The sequence below is a fragment of the Canis aureus genome, chromosome 19 (genome assembly GCF_053574225.1).
Source record: "Canis aureus isolate CA01 chromosome 19, VMU_Caureus_v.1.0, whole genome shotgun sequence".
Lineage (NCBI taxonomy): Eukaryota > Metazoa > Chordata > Mammalia > Carnivora > Canidae > Canis > Canis aureus.
The window spans coordinates 41,330,274-41,344,926 of record NC_135629.1 but is presented as its reverse complement, the minus strand read 5'-3'; the positions used below and the strand labels follow the sequence as shown (position 1 = coordinate 41,344,926).

At 48.2% G+C, this 14,653-nt stretch overlaps 1 protein-coding gene and 1 long non-coding RNA gene across 5 annotated transcripts in view; one reads left to right on the top strand and one right to left on the bottom strand.

Moving 5' to 3' along the window:
- ARIH2 (ariadne RBR E3 ubiquitin protein ligase 2) overlaps positions 1-10,083 on the top strand; it is a 54,172-nt gene extending 44,089 nt beyond the window's left edge. For 3 of the 4 annotated variants that reach the window (XM_077859012.1, XM_077859013.1, XM_077859015.1), the window contains 8 exons: positions 262-379; positions 1,377-1,427; positions 1,518-1,539; positions 3,677-3,828; positions 5,013-5,156; positions 5,749-5,817; positions 7,458-7,541; positions 7,771-10,083. In XM_077859012.1, coding sequence (XP_077715138.1) covers positions 262-379; positions 1,377-1,427; positions 1,518-1,539; positions 3,677-3,828; positions 5,013-5,156; positions 5,749-5,817; positions 7,458-7,541; positions 7,771-7,842 — 712 coding nt within the window. In that variant the 3' untranslated portion in view covers positions 7,843-10,083. Of the gene's footprint in view, positions 1-261; positions 380-1,376; positions 1,428-1,517; positions 1,540-3,676; positions 3,829-5,012; positions 5,157-5,748; positions 5,818-7,402; positions 7,542-7,770 lie in introns of those variants that run through there. The other variant, XM_077859014.1, reaches the window with a different exon arrangement.
- On the bottom strand, positions 9,767-14,626 carry LOC144290125 (uncharacterized). Its single transcript, XR_013357948.1, has 2 exons — positions 12,917-14,626; positions 9,767-10,255 (listed from the first exon to the last, which is right to left on the bottom strand). It is a non-coding gene; the product is annotated as an uncharacterized LOC144290125 (long non-coding RNA).
- Positions 14,627-14,653: the final 27 nt, after the last annotated feature.

The window sequence follows — 14,653 nt, the reverse complement described above, 5'->3', positions numbered from 1 at the left end:
CACCACAGAAAATATTTAAGACGGAATCATTTTATTTGGGTTTATTAAGAGTATGTCTTAGAAATGCTTAGATTGAAGAGAAATTCATGCAGTATTTCAGTATAACCCTGGGTAAGTAAAGATCCCAAAGGCCTTGAGAGGTGACTGAACATCTTTGAAAAGCTCTAATTCAGGATCTGTTGGCTTGGACAGAAGGAAAATTGAAAACATGGGACCCTGACCTCACAATTATTTGAATCTTTTTCTTTTCTGGTTTTTAAGTTTCAAGTGTCGTCAGATGTATCACGCCCCCACAGACTGCGCCACAATCCGGAAATGGCTCACGAAGTGTGCAGACGACTCTGAAACAGCCAACTACATTAGTGCTCACACTAAAGACGTAAGGACTGTATCTTACCTGTCATGGATCTGCCCTCCTTAATGCTGCCTAGGGCCTTGCCTGGGAGGCTGGCCATTTGAGAGCAGAACACCCAGGGCCCCAGGGCCCTTGCTGGAGGCTGCAGACCCTTGCCCAGACTTGGCAGAGTTTGCAATGGACTATCATAGTATGTGTGGGGTGCATTTATTTTAATAAAATACTGAATTGCCTGATAAAGTTTGACCTATAGAGTGACTAATTAGAAGAAAACCAGGTGTTTTTTAATATCTCCTGGGCTTTAACAGCCCTGGGAGGGAGGTGGTTGATAGCAACATATAGTAAAGAGCAGGGCTCTGGTGCAAGCCCAGGCATGCCCAGTTCTCATTCTGAAACTTGCCATGGGAAAGCATGGCCTTCAGCCCCTTGAGCCCCAGGTGACTCAGCACCTACCCTGTGCCAGTCATGTGCTGAGTTGCTGCACTCACAGCAGACCTGTGACCGTGCCCTCATTAAACATAGTCTGCTTCACAGCAGTGGGAGAGAAAAGTGTCAGCTGGTCTCTGCATTGCTGCCTGGGTTGTGGCATCTTTTAGATGTGAGCAAGTGAGCTTTAGAAGTTGTTTCCTTGCCCTGTTGTGGAATCAGAAGTCCAGGGAAGCTGAGCAGGACTTAGTCCAGTGTGGCAGCTCTTGTGTTGCTTTGGCATTCTTCCCAAGCAGGAAGGCTTTGTGCTGACTCAGCTTGTGCTTAATCTGAGCAGCCTCGTGGCAGAGACAGATGGTGGAAGACTTAGTGGGGCTCAGCCAGTACTTGGAGTGTTTCAGAGCCAAACGTGCTGACCTCATTTCCTTGAATTGCTGTTCCAGCCTCAGCGACCCGCCACATTTAAGTGAGATGCTCCTTCCCAGAAGGGCTCGCACGATGAGCTACTGGGCACGGGTGCCAGGAGCTTTGTGTAATTTGTCTTAGAACCAGCCTGGTGGTGCGTGAGCCTAACGGCGCCCTTCTGTCTCCTCAGTGTCCCAAGTGCAACATCTGCATTGAGAAGAATGGAGGCTGTAATCACATGGTGAGCAGAAGCCTGTACTCTTTGCATATGTGCCATGGAGCCTTTGGTCAGCGTGCCCTTAACATATTCTCTTTTGTTTCCCTCTGACAGCAATGCTCCAAGTGTAAACACGGTGAGTCCCAGGCGTGGTGCAGAAGGCCCAGTGGCACAGTCTGCGTTTCTTGTGCAATGGGTCTCCAGTGCTCATTTACCGAGTGCTTTTATGGTGAAGTGACAAAGGGCAGCCTCAGTCACTTAAAATAACCAGTCTATAGCGGCTCTTGATTTTTTATTTACTCCTTTCCGCTGGTGCCTCCTGCCATCTTGCTGGCACATATAGTCAGAAGTCAAGATTGGTATGACTCTTAGACCTTCATGATCCTCAGTCATCCAAGAAGATCTTAGTATGTTCTTTTTATTTTTGCAAAGGCAGGTAAGTAGTGTTGGACTTATCTGTGCTACCTTACAGATACCTTTTAGAGCAGGCTGTTTTATTGGGGGGAGCAACAGAAGAGTCTTCCTTGGAGGTGGTTTTTTTTTTTTTTTTTTCTCCATGGCGGTTTTTACAAAGTTTCCATAAGGGCTTTTGATTTGGCCTTTTAGGTCTCATTCATCCATTGGGGGAGCTTACATAGAACCTATTGGTTTTACTTTGCTTCCTGCCAGATGAAGTAAAGAAATAAAACTCCTTCAGGTAGAAAGTATGTCCAAATAGGTCTCTTACACAGCAGTTTCAATGCTGACCAGGAGGCCCTGAGGGTATCTCTTTGTAAGGATCCATCTAATGCTATTCCTGTGTTTTCCCAGGAAACAGACTGTGATCAGAGTGGACATGGCAAGGCATTAGAAGAGAACAGTGACTATGAAGTATAGAATGAAGATAGGCTGCTGGTAGTGGCATATTTCCTCAGTGGTATCCTACTCTGTCGTTGTGTGTTTGAGTGACAGGGATGTGTATCATCCACTTAGAACAGTGCATAAGACTTAAATACGGTTTAAAGAGAAATGCCAAGTGAACACCCCACAACCCATCACATTCCTAGTACCCAAGAAGTCCTCTGTGTGTCCCTCCCCACAGTCTCTCCGTCCTTCACCACCCAGAGTTAGTTGCCATCCCTTGCATTGCTGCATAGTTTGACCACCTCTACCGGCAACCCTAAGCAGTGTAGTAGTATTTAATTTTTTTTTAAAGATTTTATTTGTTTATTTATTCATGAGAGATGCAGTGAGAAAGAGGCAGAGACACAGTCAGAGGGAGAAGCAAGCCCCATGCAGGGAGCCCGATATGGGACTCGATCCCAGGTCCCCAGGATCAGGCCCTGGGCTAAAGGCAGCGCTAAACCGCTGAGCCACCAGGGCTGCCCTGTAGTAGTATTTAAGACAATAACAAGGCCCACCTCCTCGATTAAGGAAATAGCCAGTATTGCTGCTATTCAGTGAAGGTTCCGAGAAGAAAAGTGAACAACCTCTGAGTCTCTGGGTCTTGCTTTAGCATCCCCCAAGTTTTGTAAGAGATCCTTTGGAGAAGTCAGTGAGCCAACTTGAATCCTGGGAAATAGGGTTTACTCGCTGTCAGAGACAGGATATAGATCTGGCCATCTAACAGAACTGTGGTTGGCCTTTCTCCATTAGGCCATAGTAATTGTTAGATGTTGAATGTTGAGTGGATCTTTATTTTTTCCCTCTTTGCTTCCTCAGTATAGAAGTAGACTCATAATTCTGAGTAGGAACTCTTGGTAGCAGTTGATTTTATAGATGTGTTCTTTTAAAAAAAAATGACAAAATTTTTTTTAATTAAAAAATGACAAAATAGGGGAAAGCCTTTATTCTCAGCTTCATGTACAAAATCTTCTTAGGACAGATGTCTTGAGGGTAGGATGTAGGCAGGAGGGCAGACGTGTTTTGGACAACCAGATGGGCCTCATTGGACAGGTGTCTGCTTCTCTCAATGGCATGGACCAGCAGCCTTATACGGTCAGCATCTGCCTGTGTTGGGTTGAAAAGGTACCAAGCTTTTGTGCCCATGGAACTGAGAATACCCGCTGGCTTTTGTTCATATTGGCAAGGAAAGGCTACAGGGACAAAGGGATGTGACAAAGGAGAGATGCACATTCCTTCTGAAAAGAGACACTCTTAAATTAAGAGTTCTGGTCAAGTGACAACCCCACTTCATTCCCCTTTCACAGGATCTGTCTGTCCCACTGCTTTGCCTTTGGAGGAATGTGGGCTTATCTTGTGGGTATAAATTTCTCTTTCTCTATTCTTTGCAGACTTTTGCTGGATGTGTCTAGGAGATTGGAAGACCCATGGCAGTGAGTACTATGAGTGCAGTCGGTACAAGGAGAACCCCGACATTGTCAACCAGAGCCAGCAAGCCCAGGCCAGGGAGGCCCTCAAGAAGTACTTGTTCTACTTTGAGAGGGTAGGCATCTTCTCCTGCAACTGCTCCTCAGGGATGGGCTTCTTCCAGCTGGCCTGCTGAGGTAGAAGTCCCAGACTAGTTTGCCAGTATGTACACACAGAAGTCAGGAAAAGTAGATTCTGCAGTGGACCTGAGTGATGCTTCCATAAATGTGGCTTTTGGGTTCTACAGGGCAAGCCACGACCAACAAAGCTCTTTGAATGGTGGGTTGAAGGACAATGAGGGCGCCATCAGATAGTCTTTTTCCATTTGGTACCATCTTAATCAGATTTAGAGGGCAGTTCCTCCCAGGAAGACCTTTCAGAAGCCCACAGAGTATAGCACATTTGGTTTCTTTTCTTTAAGATTTTGTTTATTCATGAGAGACAGAGAAAGGCAGAGACATAGGCAGAGGGAGAAGCAGGCTCCCCACAAGGAGCCCGATGTGGGACTCGGTCTCGGACCCCAGGAACACGCCCTGAGCCAAAGGCAGACGCTCAACCACTGAGCCACCTTGGCATCTCGCACACAATAGACCAGTAGGTACCTAACTTTGTTTAGTCCTCAGGGCTGAAGCCCTATTGCCCTAGATGGTAGAGTGATCTGGCAGGCAAGCAGCTGCTCAGGACAGGGTTAGTGGTGTGGGCTGAGGAAGTCTCCCCCCTCCTGGGGGACTGAGTCTGAGTGGCTCAGTCCATTGGGTGGCCGACTTGTGATTTCAGCTCAGGTCATGATCTCAGAGTCCTGGGATGGGCCTATGTCAGGCTCCACACTCAAGAGGGAGTCTGCTTCTCTCCCTCTCTGCCTCGCATGCTCTCTCGCTCTCTCTGTCTCAAATAAATAAATATTTTTTTTATTTTTATTTTTTTAATTTATTTATTTATGATAGTCACAGAGAGAGAGAGCGAGAGAGAGGCAGAGACACAGGCAGAGGGAGAAGCAGGCTCCATGCACCGGGAGCCCGACGTGGGATTCGATCCCGGGTCTCCAGGATCGCGCCCTGGGCCAAAGGCAGGCGCCAAACCGCTGCGCCACCCAGGGATCCCTCAAATAAATAAATATTTTAAAAAGAAGAGAAAGTCCTCCTGCACTCTCAAGGACATACAGTCCCCATAAGTTTGATGAAGCTGTGGCCATGCTGTGCCAACCAAGGTGTCTATTCTGAACTTCTGTCTGGACTTGTGTTCCTTCTATGTACCCTGTAGTGGGAAAACCACAACAAGAGCTTGCAGCTGGAGGCACAGACATACCAGCGGATTCATGAGAAGATTCAGGAGAGGGTCATGAATAATCTGGGGACATGGATCGACTGGCAATACCTACAGAATGCTGCCAAGCTCTTGGCTAAGGTTTGTACCAACTCACTCCTCTGGTCCCTGGCCCTGATAGGCCCAGATATCTGAGAATGGGAGGCACTACAGGGGGCAAGAGAACACAACACTTTGTGTGGCTCTGCATGCTTCTGCTTCGAGGTCTGTATTTCCCTGGGCTGTGACCACTGAGGACCCAGTCTGCTGCTGGCTGCCAGGGGATTTCCAAGAAAATTATTCCACTACCTCAGGGAAGGAACTGCAGGGAAAACTAGAGCCCTTTTCTTCTTTTGTCCCATCCATGCCTCACTCGGGAGAAACTAAGATTGTCTTTGGACAAGTATTGAGATAGATGTGTGGACTCTGATGTCCAACTTGAGGGAAGAGCCATTGAGGCAGCTGCTGATAATAAATGAGTTTGAAAAAGGAACTGTGGGTGTCCTGTGACCATTTATGTTTCAGCTTTTCCCATCTTGTCCCTCAATTCATCCTGGGGCGTGGCCTCATTTCTTTTGAGCCTATACCTATAGAGCCAGGCTAACTTGCATGGTTGGGTAAGAATTGCAAAAGCCACCAGAGATGTGTTCAGGTTAGGTTCACTCGTGCAGGTGCCTTCTCTCTTCTATTGTAGTGCCGATACACCCTGCAGTACACTTATCCATATGCGTACTACATGGAGTCTGGACCCAGGAAGAAGCTGGTAAGGCCAAGCAGTCCTCCTCTCTGCCCTCTTAGCTTCAGAGGTAGCCTTGTCTACCAGCACTTCCCAGGAGAGTGGGGACCAGACCCTGGTTATTGGGAGGCCAGAACAAAACTGTCAGTTTTAAAAGTTCAGTTCTCCTGGGGCTGAAATGAGTGGCTCTTAATTTTGGCTCAGGTCATGGTCTCAGGGTCGTGAAATCGAGCCCTGCTCATGTGAGCTCTCTCTCTTTAAAAAAAAAAAAAAAAAAAAAGGGATCCCTGGGTGGCGCAGTGGTTTGGCGCCTGCCTTTGGCCCAGGGCCCGATCCTGGGGACCCAGGATCGAGTCCCACGTCGGGCTCCCAGTGCATGGAGCCTGCTTCTCCCTCTGCCTGTGTCTCTGCCTCTCTCTCTCTCACTGTGTGCCTATCATAAATAAATAAAAAAAAAAAAAAAAAAAAGAAAAGAAAAAAAGTTCCCTTCTAAGCATCTCTAAAATAGACCTCAGAGCCTGGCATTTGTTTAATATTAAGGCAGATAGACCAAAGCCCCTGAATGGCCATAGTTATAGGGTGACTGGTTAAAAAGCTCTGTAGCCACTTAGAAGTCCAGCACCCGTGGTTTTGGAGGTACCCAGCATATGCATTCCTAAATTTTAGTGGACTTTTTTTTTTTTTTTTTTAGTGGACTTTTTAACATCTTTGTTTAATTCTTTATCTTAGATATGGGCTGTTGGCCCTGATTATAAAGTAATTCATATTATTGTTTAAATGTTGGAGAACAAAGAAAAACATTGACATCATCCATAACCTCACCAGAAAGACATGGCCACTGTTAGCATTTTTCTGCCTTTTAACATTATTTCTATGTTTAATGTTAATTATATGCATGATATTCTTTTATTGTTACAGTGGTCCTTATTTACCAGATTGGTAAATACCTTTTTTTTAAAAAAAGGATTTATTTATTTATTCATGAGAGACACAGAGAGAGAGAGGCAGAGGCACAGGCAGAGGGAGAAGCAGGCTCCATGCAGGGAGCCTGACGTGGGACTCGATCCTCGGTCTCCAGGATCAGGCCCTGGGCTGAAGGCGGTGCTAAACCGCTGAGCCACCCGGGCTGCCTGGTAAATACCATTTTTAAAAAGTACATAAGTGTTTCATTATATGGTTATACCATCAGCTGGGGCATTCATTGTTTCTCTTTTGCATTATTATAAATAAGATATTGAGAAACATTTTGTGTATAATTGTACAATGGATGTACAATTACTAAGTCAAGTGGTTTGAATATTTTTAAGACTTGATTTTCAAAAGGGCTGAAGAAATATTCAGTGAATACCAGGTCTGTGAATATACTCTCTGACTTGTTTTCACAGCAACTATTTCACTGTATGTTAGTCTTCAGTGGCTGAAATTTTTCCCCTTTTTTGGGGGGTGGAGGGTGAGTTTGGCTGTACCCCCAAGTGACTGTACTCTTCGAGATGCCTTTTGATTGGGTTCTGGCTCTGGCTCCAGGAACTAGCACTGCTTTCTGAGGACAGTCTCAGGGTTGTCTGTAGCTCATGCGAGCCTGAGGTGCTGCGTCTGCCCCTCCCATCTGCAGGCCCTGCCCCGGCTGCAGCCCCTCTCCTTTTGACCCTCCTGCTCTGCCCATACAGTTTGAATACCAGCAGGCTCAGCTGGAGGCTGAGATCGAAAACCTGTCATGGAAAGTGGAGCGTGCAGACAGCTATGACAGAGGGGTAAGTGCTTGCCCCCTTCTTGGTCCCTCTGTTGCAGGCCAGGGAGGACTGGCATGTGAACAGAGGATAGGGTCATTACGAGCATGTGGACTGGAAGCTGCTGTGGAGAAGGGTGGGAAGGGCAGTGCCTCTGATCCCTTGAAGCCCCTGGTGTCGTGGGTGTGGCTGTGGCCGCTCCATGCTCTTGGGGACTGGGCCATGCAAGCACCATCTTGCTTCCCTGGTGCAGGACTTAGAGAACCAGATGCATATAGCAGAGCAACGGAGGAGAACCCTGCTGAAGGATTTCCATGACACCTAGATTGGGACTTGGACGTGCTGGAGTGAGGACGATGTGGCTGCGAGGCCTCCCGGCTGCTGAACTGCATGCTGCAGGCTCTGCCTTTCACCACCTCAGGCAACAGCCAGGGCCCCACTCCTGACAGACACTGGCCACACACCTCTTAGTCCATTTCTGTTTTCTTCTCATCTTTTCGCTTTTTGTTTCTACCAGGGTAGAGGCCATGTTGAATTGGCCTCTTTTCAGGACTTTTAATTCCCCCTGGATGGTTGTTGGGAGGGAGGGAAAGTTTTTTCTGAATGACTATTAATAGTATTAGATCATTACAACTTATGTAATTTTCAAAGGTTGTATAATTCTACAAAAAAAAAAAAAAAAAGGCAAACCATAGAATTACACAGAACCCTTTTTAAAAATAAATTGGCATTGGAGTGTTTTACCCTCTAGCTATTTTACTTAGAATGTAACATATGCTGCCTGCCCACCCTGCCTCAGAATGTCTCCTGCAAGAGGGCCCAGGGTGGTGGTCTCTGTTTTCCAGACTCTCATGTGTTTGGCCGCAGCTGGTGTCTCAAGGGAAGAGTGTGGGTAGCAGACAGTAGGGAACTGAGTTGGCCTGTGTAATGGGCATGGAGCACAGGGCATCGCAACATGCTTCCTGCCTGGTTCTTTGGGAGCCATTTGTGGTCAGGTGCATCTGCCTTACCTTGAAGTGAGGATGTAATACAGAAAAGGGCCTTGTCACAAAGTGGTGTTGTCTCCGATGGCACTGTGGTGTCTGTGGGCTCATCTTTCTTTCAGGTTTACCCAGGTCTGGCTACTGAGACCAGAGCCCACGGCAGAGCATATGTAGGTTTGTGGCCCTCCAGACCAGCGGACATGAGTTCAGCAGTGGTTTCTTTTGTCTCCTAAAAATAGAGATCTACTTTTAAAGGGAATTTATTTCCCAAAATAAATTTGTTTTACCTTGGTCCCTGCTTTTGTGCCAGTGTTCCAGTGATGTAACTAACTAGGTTCACACACACCTATCCATACCTAACATGGTCCTGCTACACTGTTCTCTGGTGAACTTCAGGGTCAAAGTTCAGCATGGCCCTCCCAAGGGCACAGGTCTTCTTGGCTCAGGGGCCTTGTTTGCACAAGTAGTTTTCATGTTATCTGGAATGTGTTCTGTGGCTGCTCTGGGGGCTGGGTGCTCTTGCCCCTGCCTGGCTCTAGCTGTTGGAGGACATCATCTCTGGGGTCTGGGAGTCTGAGGCCAGGAGGGTCCTTGGTCTGTGGTCCCAGCTACTATGCTAGAAGGGCTGACCAGGGGAGAGGGCCAGGTTTTGCATAGTTGACTGCAAAGAAACAAGTAGTTTGGTGAGATCCTGCCTATTCTGAACCTAGTCCTGTGGGCCTTTTAAAAGTTATATCTGTGATTCTTGGGGCTTTTGTGGCTTTGTTCATTGCCTCCATTCTGAGGCTAGCAGAGCTGTCTGTACCCAGTAGGGCCTCCTTGACCTCCTGAAAGAGTTGTTTGGGAGGTCTTGTGAATATTATGTCGGAAGTTCTTTGATGTTCAGACATTTTCACCTCAGTCAGCAATTTCCTGGGTACCCTGTTAGCTATAAACTGAATCACTCTTGAAGACACAGGACAGCTGTGATTCTTGGGGTTGTGGGGTACACAGCTGGCTGCAGGCTCCCTGCCTCCACCCCCCCACACCCCCCAGGTTTTGTCTCTTCCTGTCATCTGCAAGGGAGGGACTGTGGAGTGGAGTGGGAGAACAAGTTAGGAGTGCAGCAAATGGAACAGCAGGGAGCTCACTGAAGGAGGATCCTGGCATCTAGAGCCTTTACCTCTCTATCTACTCCTTTCAGTGTCACCACCATGGCAGAGGCGTTGCAGCTCTGCGCCTTAAGTCACACCCTGGGCATCCCTGGGCATTTTTTGGACTGCATAGCTGCCACATAGTGCACTTGTTCCCAGCTGTGGCCCCAAGCACTGGAGCTGTAGGAGGTTCTGTGCCCAGACTGTGGCCTGCAGCCCTTGACCTGTGGAGAACCTTTTGTGCCCCCGTGGCTATCCTTCGCCAGCATCATCAGGAAGATGGGAAAGGTCAGGCAGAGTTTTCTGCCCTACAAAGGATAGAAGATAAAGGAAGGCACAATGTTTTCATGAATTTACCATATATCTTTGTTTTCTTCAAAGAAAAAGTTGAGGCAACGTCATCTGCTCAATGTTGAGTGGTTTATTCAAAATAAAGTTTCTGATTATAAAGTTGTGTAGAGTCTTTCTTCCAAATTACCCCCTGAGCCTACACCCCAAGGGATTCTGGCCGGTGAGTACCAAATGAGGGCCTTCCTGGTGATCAGCCCCCTCCTCTAGAGAGCTGTGAAGGTCCCACTGAGACCCTCTGTTCTGCCTTTCTTCTCTAGCTTTCTGAGGGCACCTGCGGAGGGAAGTGGAATATCCTGGCAGTGTTTGCTTTCCTCTCCCTCCCTGGGTTGCAGGGCGTAACCATTCCCCCTACCACAAATAGATCCTGAGATAGTGGCAGAATAAATCCCCCCCTGGGTCCTTCCAAAGCAGATGTGAACGCCTAGTGTGGGGGGGTGGCTTCAGAGGGGCTCTGGGGTTACAAGGATAGGACTCTAGACAGAAACCTGAGTGTATAGAGTTTAATCCCAAGGATTGAGGACAGGAAATGGGAGTTTGTGTTCTTTTTTTTCTTTTTTTCTTTTTTTAGATTTTATTCATGAGAGGCAGAGACACAGACAGAGGGAGAATCAGGCTCCATAGGGAGCCCGACGTGGGACTTGATCCCCCAACTCCAGGATCATACCCTGAGCAGAAGGCAGACGTGTTTAACCGCTGAGCCATACAGGCGTCCCAAGGGAGTTTGGGTTCTGATTGAGGGGGTCCACATCTGTGGTGGCAGCAACTTCAGTTGCTCAGGGATGAAGGCTTTAAAGCTCTGGGAAGTACGTCTGGGGCCAGCAAGGTGAAAGAGGCCCTAGATACTACCAGTCTGAACTCCACAGCTGCTCATCCTTGGCCCTCTGGTGTGCCAAGCCCCATGCATGGCACCTGGGCATACAGTGGTATGCAAAGGGTCCATGGACTCTACCCTCTCAGGGCCTCCAGAACATGAGCACAGATGGGATTGGTCACTAGTGAATGTCTTCACTGAGGCAGCAAGGCCCAGGGTGAAGGGTCACTCCCGTTGATCAATGGACAGGGTCCCATGGCCTTGGCACCATACCCTTGGGGATCTTAAAAATGAGCAAGAGGGATGCCTGGATGGCTCAGCAGTTAAGCTCTGCTTTTGGCTCAGGGCCTGATCCTGGAGTTCAGGGATCGAGTCCCACATCAGGCTTTCTGAGAGGAGCCTGCTTCCCCCTCTGCGTACGTCTCTGCCTCTCTGTGTGTCTCATCAATGAATAAATTTTTTTTTAAAAACCATGAACAAGAGAAGATAACACATTCTAGCAAAGTCTAGAGGAGGGATTTTCCACGTAGTCTCCAAGGGTTCGTGCAACAATCAGTAGTGTCCCTATACTGGGCCCTATTTTGGGTACTGAGGACAGCTATTTGATCTTGGCTTGTTAGCCCAGTTTAAGTCCCCACAAGACAGTCACAGTACACAAAATAGGAAGTAATTTGCCCAAGGTCACTGCTAGTAAAACAACAAATATTTGCTGTTAAAAACTGGAAATATGGGACACCTGGGTGGCTCAGCAGTTGAGCATCTGCCTTTTGCTCAGGGTGTGATCCTGGAGTCCCCGGATCAAGTCCCCCAGTTTCCCCACAGGCAGCCTGCTTCTCCCTCTGCCTATGTCTCTGCCTTTCTCTCTGTGTCTCTCATGAATAAATAAAATCTCTTTTTAAAAAAAACTGGAAATGTCCAATTTTTGTAATAGAGATTGGAACACTGTTTAGCCCAAGGCCCAGATGTGACTACATCAGCAGTTGAGGTGGGACTTCCATCCCTGTGAGGTGAGCCAGCCTGAGGGTGAAAAATCTTACAGCCCTTTTACTTTAAAAAAACAATAAATTTAAAAATGGAGTGCCTGGCTGGCTCAGTTGGTAGAGCATGGGACTCTTCATCTCCAGGTCATGAGTTCAAGCCCCATATTGAGTGTGGAGCGTACTTTAAAAAAAAAAAAAAAGAAACCTTATGGCCCTTAAGTGGCAAAAGGGCCATAGGTTTTAAAAAGCCAAGTTCCAGTTTATGATGTGGTTTGAAATTCCCACAACTAACAGCAGGTGGAGCAGAACTAGACAATGAGCACACCCGCCCACCCCCTCACCCCTAGTGCCCCAACAGGCTTGCCTTCTGTTGTCTAGTGATGGTTAGGGAAGGAATGGTGCATGGCAGTGGGCATAAGCAACTTGGATACAATAGATAAGAATATGGGAGAAAGGGATTCAGAAAAATAAGGAATACGAGGATTTTGTGGTGATCTAATTATAAATATTAAAAGGCTAAAGAGGAAATGGGTCTCAACCTTCATCCTTGGTAAAACTGTGGCTTGGTGGGTTGGTGTTTTTCACATTAAAGAACTTAGGAGATTAAAAAAAATAAAAACATTTAGGAAAGTAATACAATCGAGGGACAATTTACTTGCTTTGATTTAATTTACTTGCTTTGATTGTGCTATGCACTTGGAAGTTGTGAGACTTCTGACCTAACTCGAGTGGATTAAGGACAAGCTGCAGGAAATTTGGACGCTCCTAAGCAGGTAATAGAATTTTTTCCCATTTGAATCAGGAACATTTCTTTTGTGAGCATTCTCTCTCTCTCTCTCTCTTTTTTTTTTTTTAAGATTTTATTTATTTATTCGAGACCGAGAGAGAGAGAGAGAGAGGCAGAGACACAGGCAGAGGGAGAAGCAGGCTCCACACAGGGAGCCCGACGCGGGTCTCCGGGATCACACCCCAGGCTGAAGGCGGCGATAAACCACTGAGCCACCCGGGCTGCCCTCTTGTGATCATTCTGTGTTTGTATGTTATGTATGTGTTTTAGAATTCATTTCAAGGAGCAGGGGCCAGGCCCTTGCTGCCTCTCTATCTTTACCTCCATGCACAGAGTCCAGGCTCTCCTGATTACCTGCAGAGCTGTCAGTTCCCACTCCATCTGAAGCAGAATGCTGGATCACTGATGGTGTTTGGTCAGCATCCCACCTTTGGCTGAACCATAACAATTCCCATTACCACCACCTCCACTTCTCCCTTAGAAATGTCCAGAATGTCTCCTTTGGTTGGGCAATGTTTCTCTGTAGTATCCTAAGGAGATTGACAAGATGGTCCCTGAGGGTAACTGGATGATTGGATGTGCCAACTTGCTTGAGCACTGGTGAAACCTGTGATTGTGTGCAGAACCTCTGAGAGAAGGAGATGGGCTTGCCTTTGGATCCCCTCGCCTGCTCTATTGGAGAGACCAGAAAATGCAGACTCCACTTTCCTGGAATAGAATGGGAAGGAGAGAGACATGTTAAGGTAAAGGGAAACCACTAGTGAGACCTGCCTCAGTGGTGCTGCTCTTGTCTGCATGTACACCTGGAGGGGTTGGCTTCTGCCCTGGAGCACATGCAGCTCTGAGGATAATCTAGCACTAGAAGAGCTGGGAGCATGAATATGCCCAGGGTTTGGCACTTGGCCACTGGTATGTTCTCCCACCTCCATACCTGGTGGTAATCTGAGGGGACACCATCCTGAACGGGCCCAATCTTGTCTACTTTTCCTCTGAGGCAACGGTATCTCAATTATAGAATAGTCCCTTCCTAATAGAACAGTGCCTCTCTCTCTTTTCACCTGTGCCAGCTTTGAAGCAAGAAATGTTCCTGTGCGCCTAAGCACCAGAGCACTTGCTTCCATGCCTTGCAGGTTATTGTTAAGAGTTTGAGCTTCCTGGTGCCAGAGCTCATCCAGGAAGCCCTCTCTGACCACTCCAGCCTGGATCCCACTGTCCAGGAGTGTATGCAACCCTGCATATCAGGCAGCTGCTTTTTTTTTTTTTTTATTTAAGATTTTATTTATTCATGAGAGACACAGAGGCAGAGACATAGGCAAAGGGAGAAGCAGGCTCCTCGCAATGAGCCGGACTCGGGACTCCATCCTGGACCCCAGGATCATGCCCTGAGTCGAAGGCAGACGCTCAACCGCTGAGCCACCCAGGCGTCCCAGGCAGCGTCTTCTTAAGGTCTGACTCCTGTAGGCCTCCCTGTGAGGTGCACCGACCTACTTATTTATTCATGAGAAACAGAGAGAGAGAGAGGCAGAGACACAGGCAGAGGGAGAAGCAGGCTCCATGCAGGGAGCCCGACGTGGGACTCGATCCCAGGTCCCCAGGATCAGGCCCCGGGCCGAGGGCGGCGCTAAACCGCTGAGCCCCCCGGGCCGCCCCAGTCCTGGCCTTCTAAGCTGGCGAGCGCCAGTGCCGAGAGCTGCGGGTCCTACACCATCACATGCGCGGTCGTCGGCCTCCGCGGCAACCCCAAACCGCCGCATTATTGAGTCATCTCTTGGCACTGCCGCGACACTGCCACCCCACTCCCGGCAGCGAGAAAACGCAGATCATACTTTTTGGAGAAGAGGGAAGTGTATCTTAACCAGGGGACGGAGAAACTACTAATGGGGTTTCTTCTAAGGGTACTGCTCTTGTCAGCATCTACATTGAGGGGAGGAGGCGCGGCCGGCTTCTGCCCTGGGGGACGTGCGTCTCCTCCTGACAGTAACCGGCCCGGGAAGAGAAATTGCAGAGTGGCCCGGGGTCCAGGCGCAAGGGAGACGGAGCGCGGCGCGGCGCGGCGCGGGGCGGGCGGGGCGGGCGGGCGCAGCATCCCCA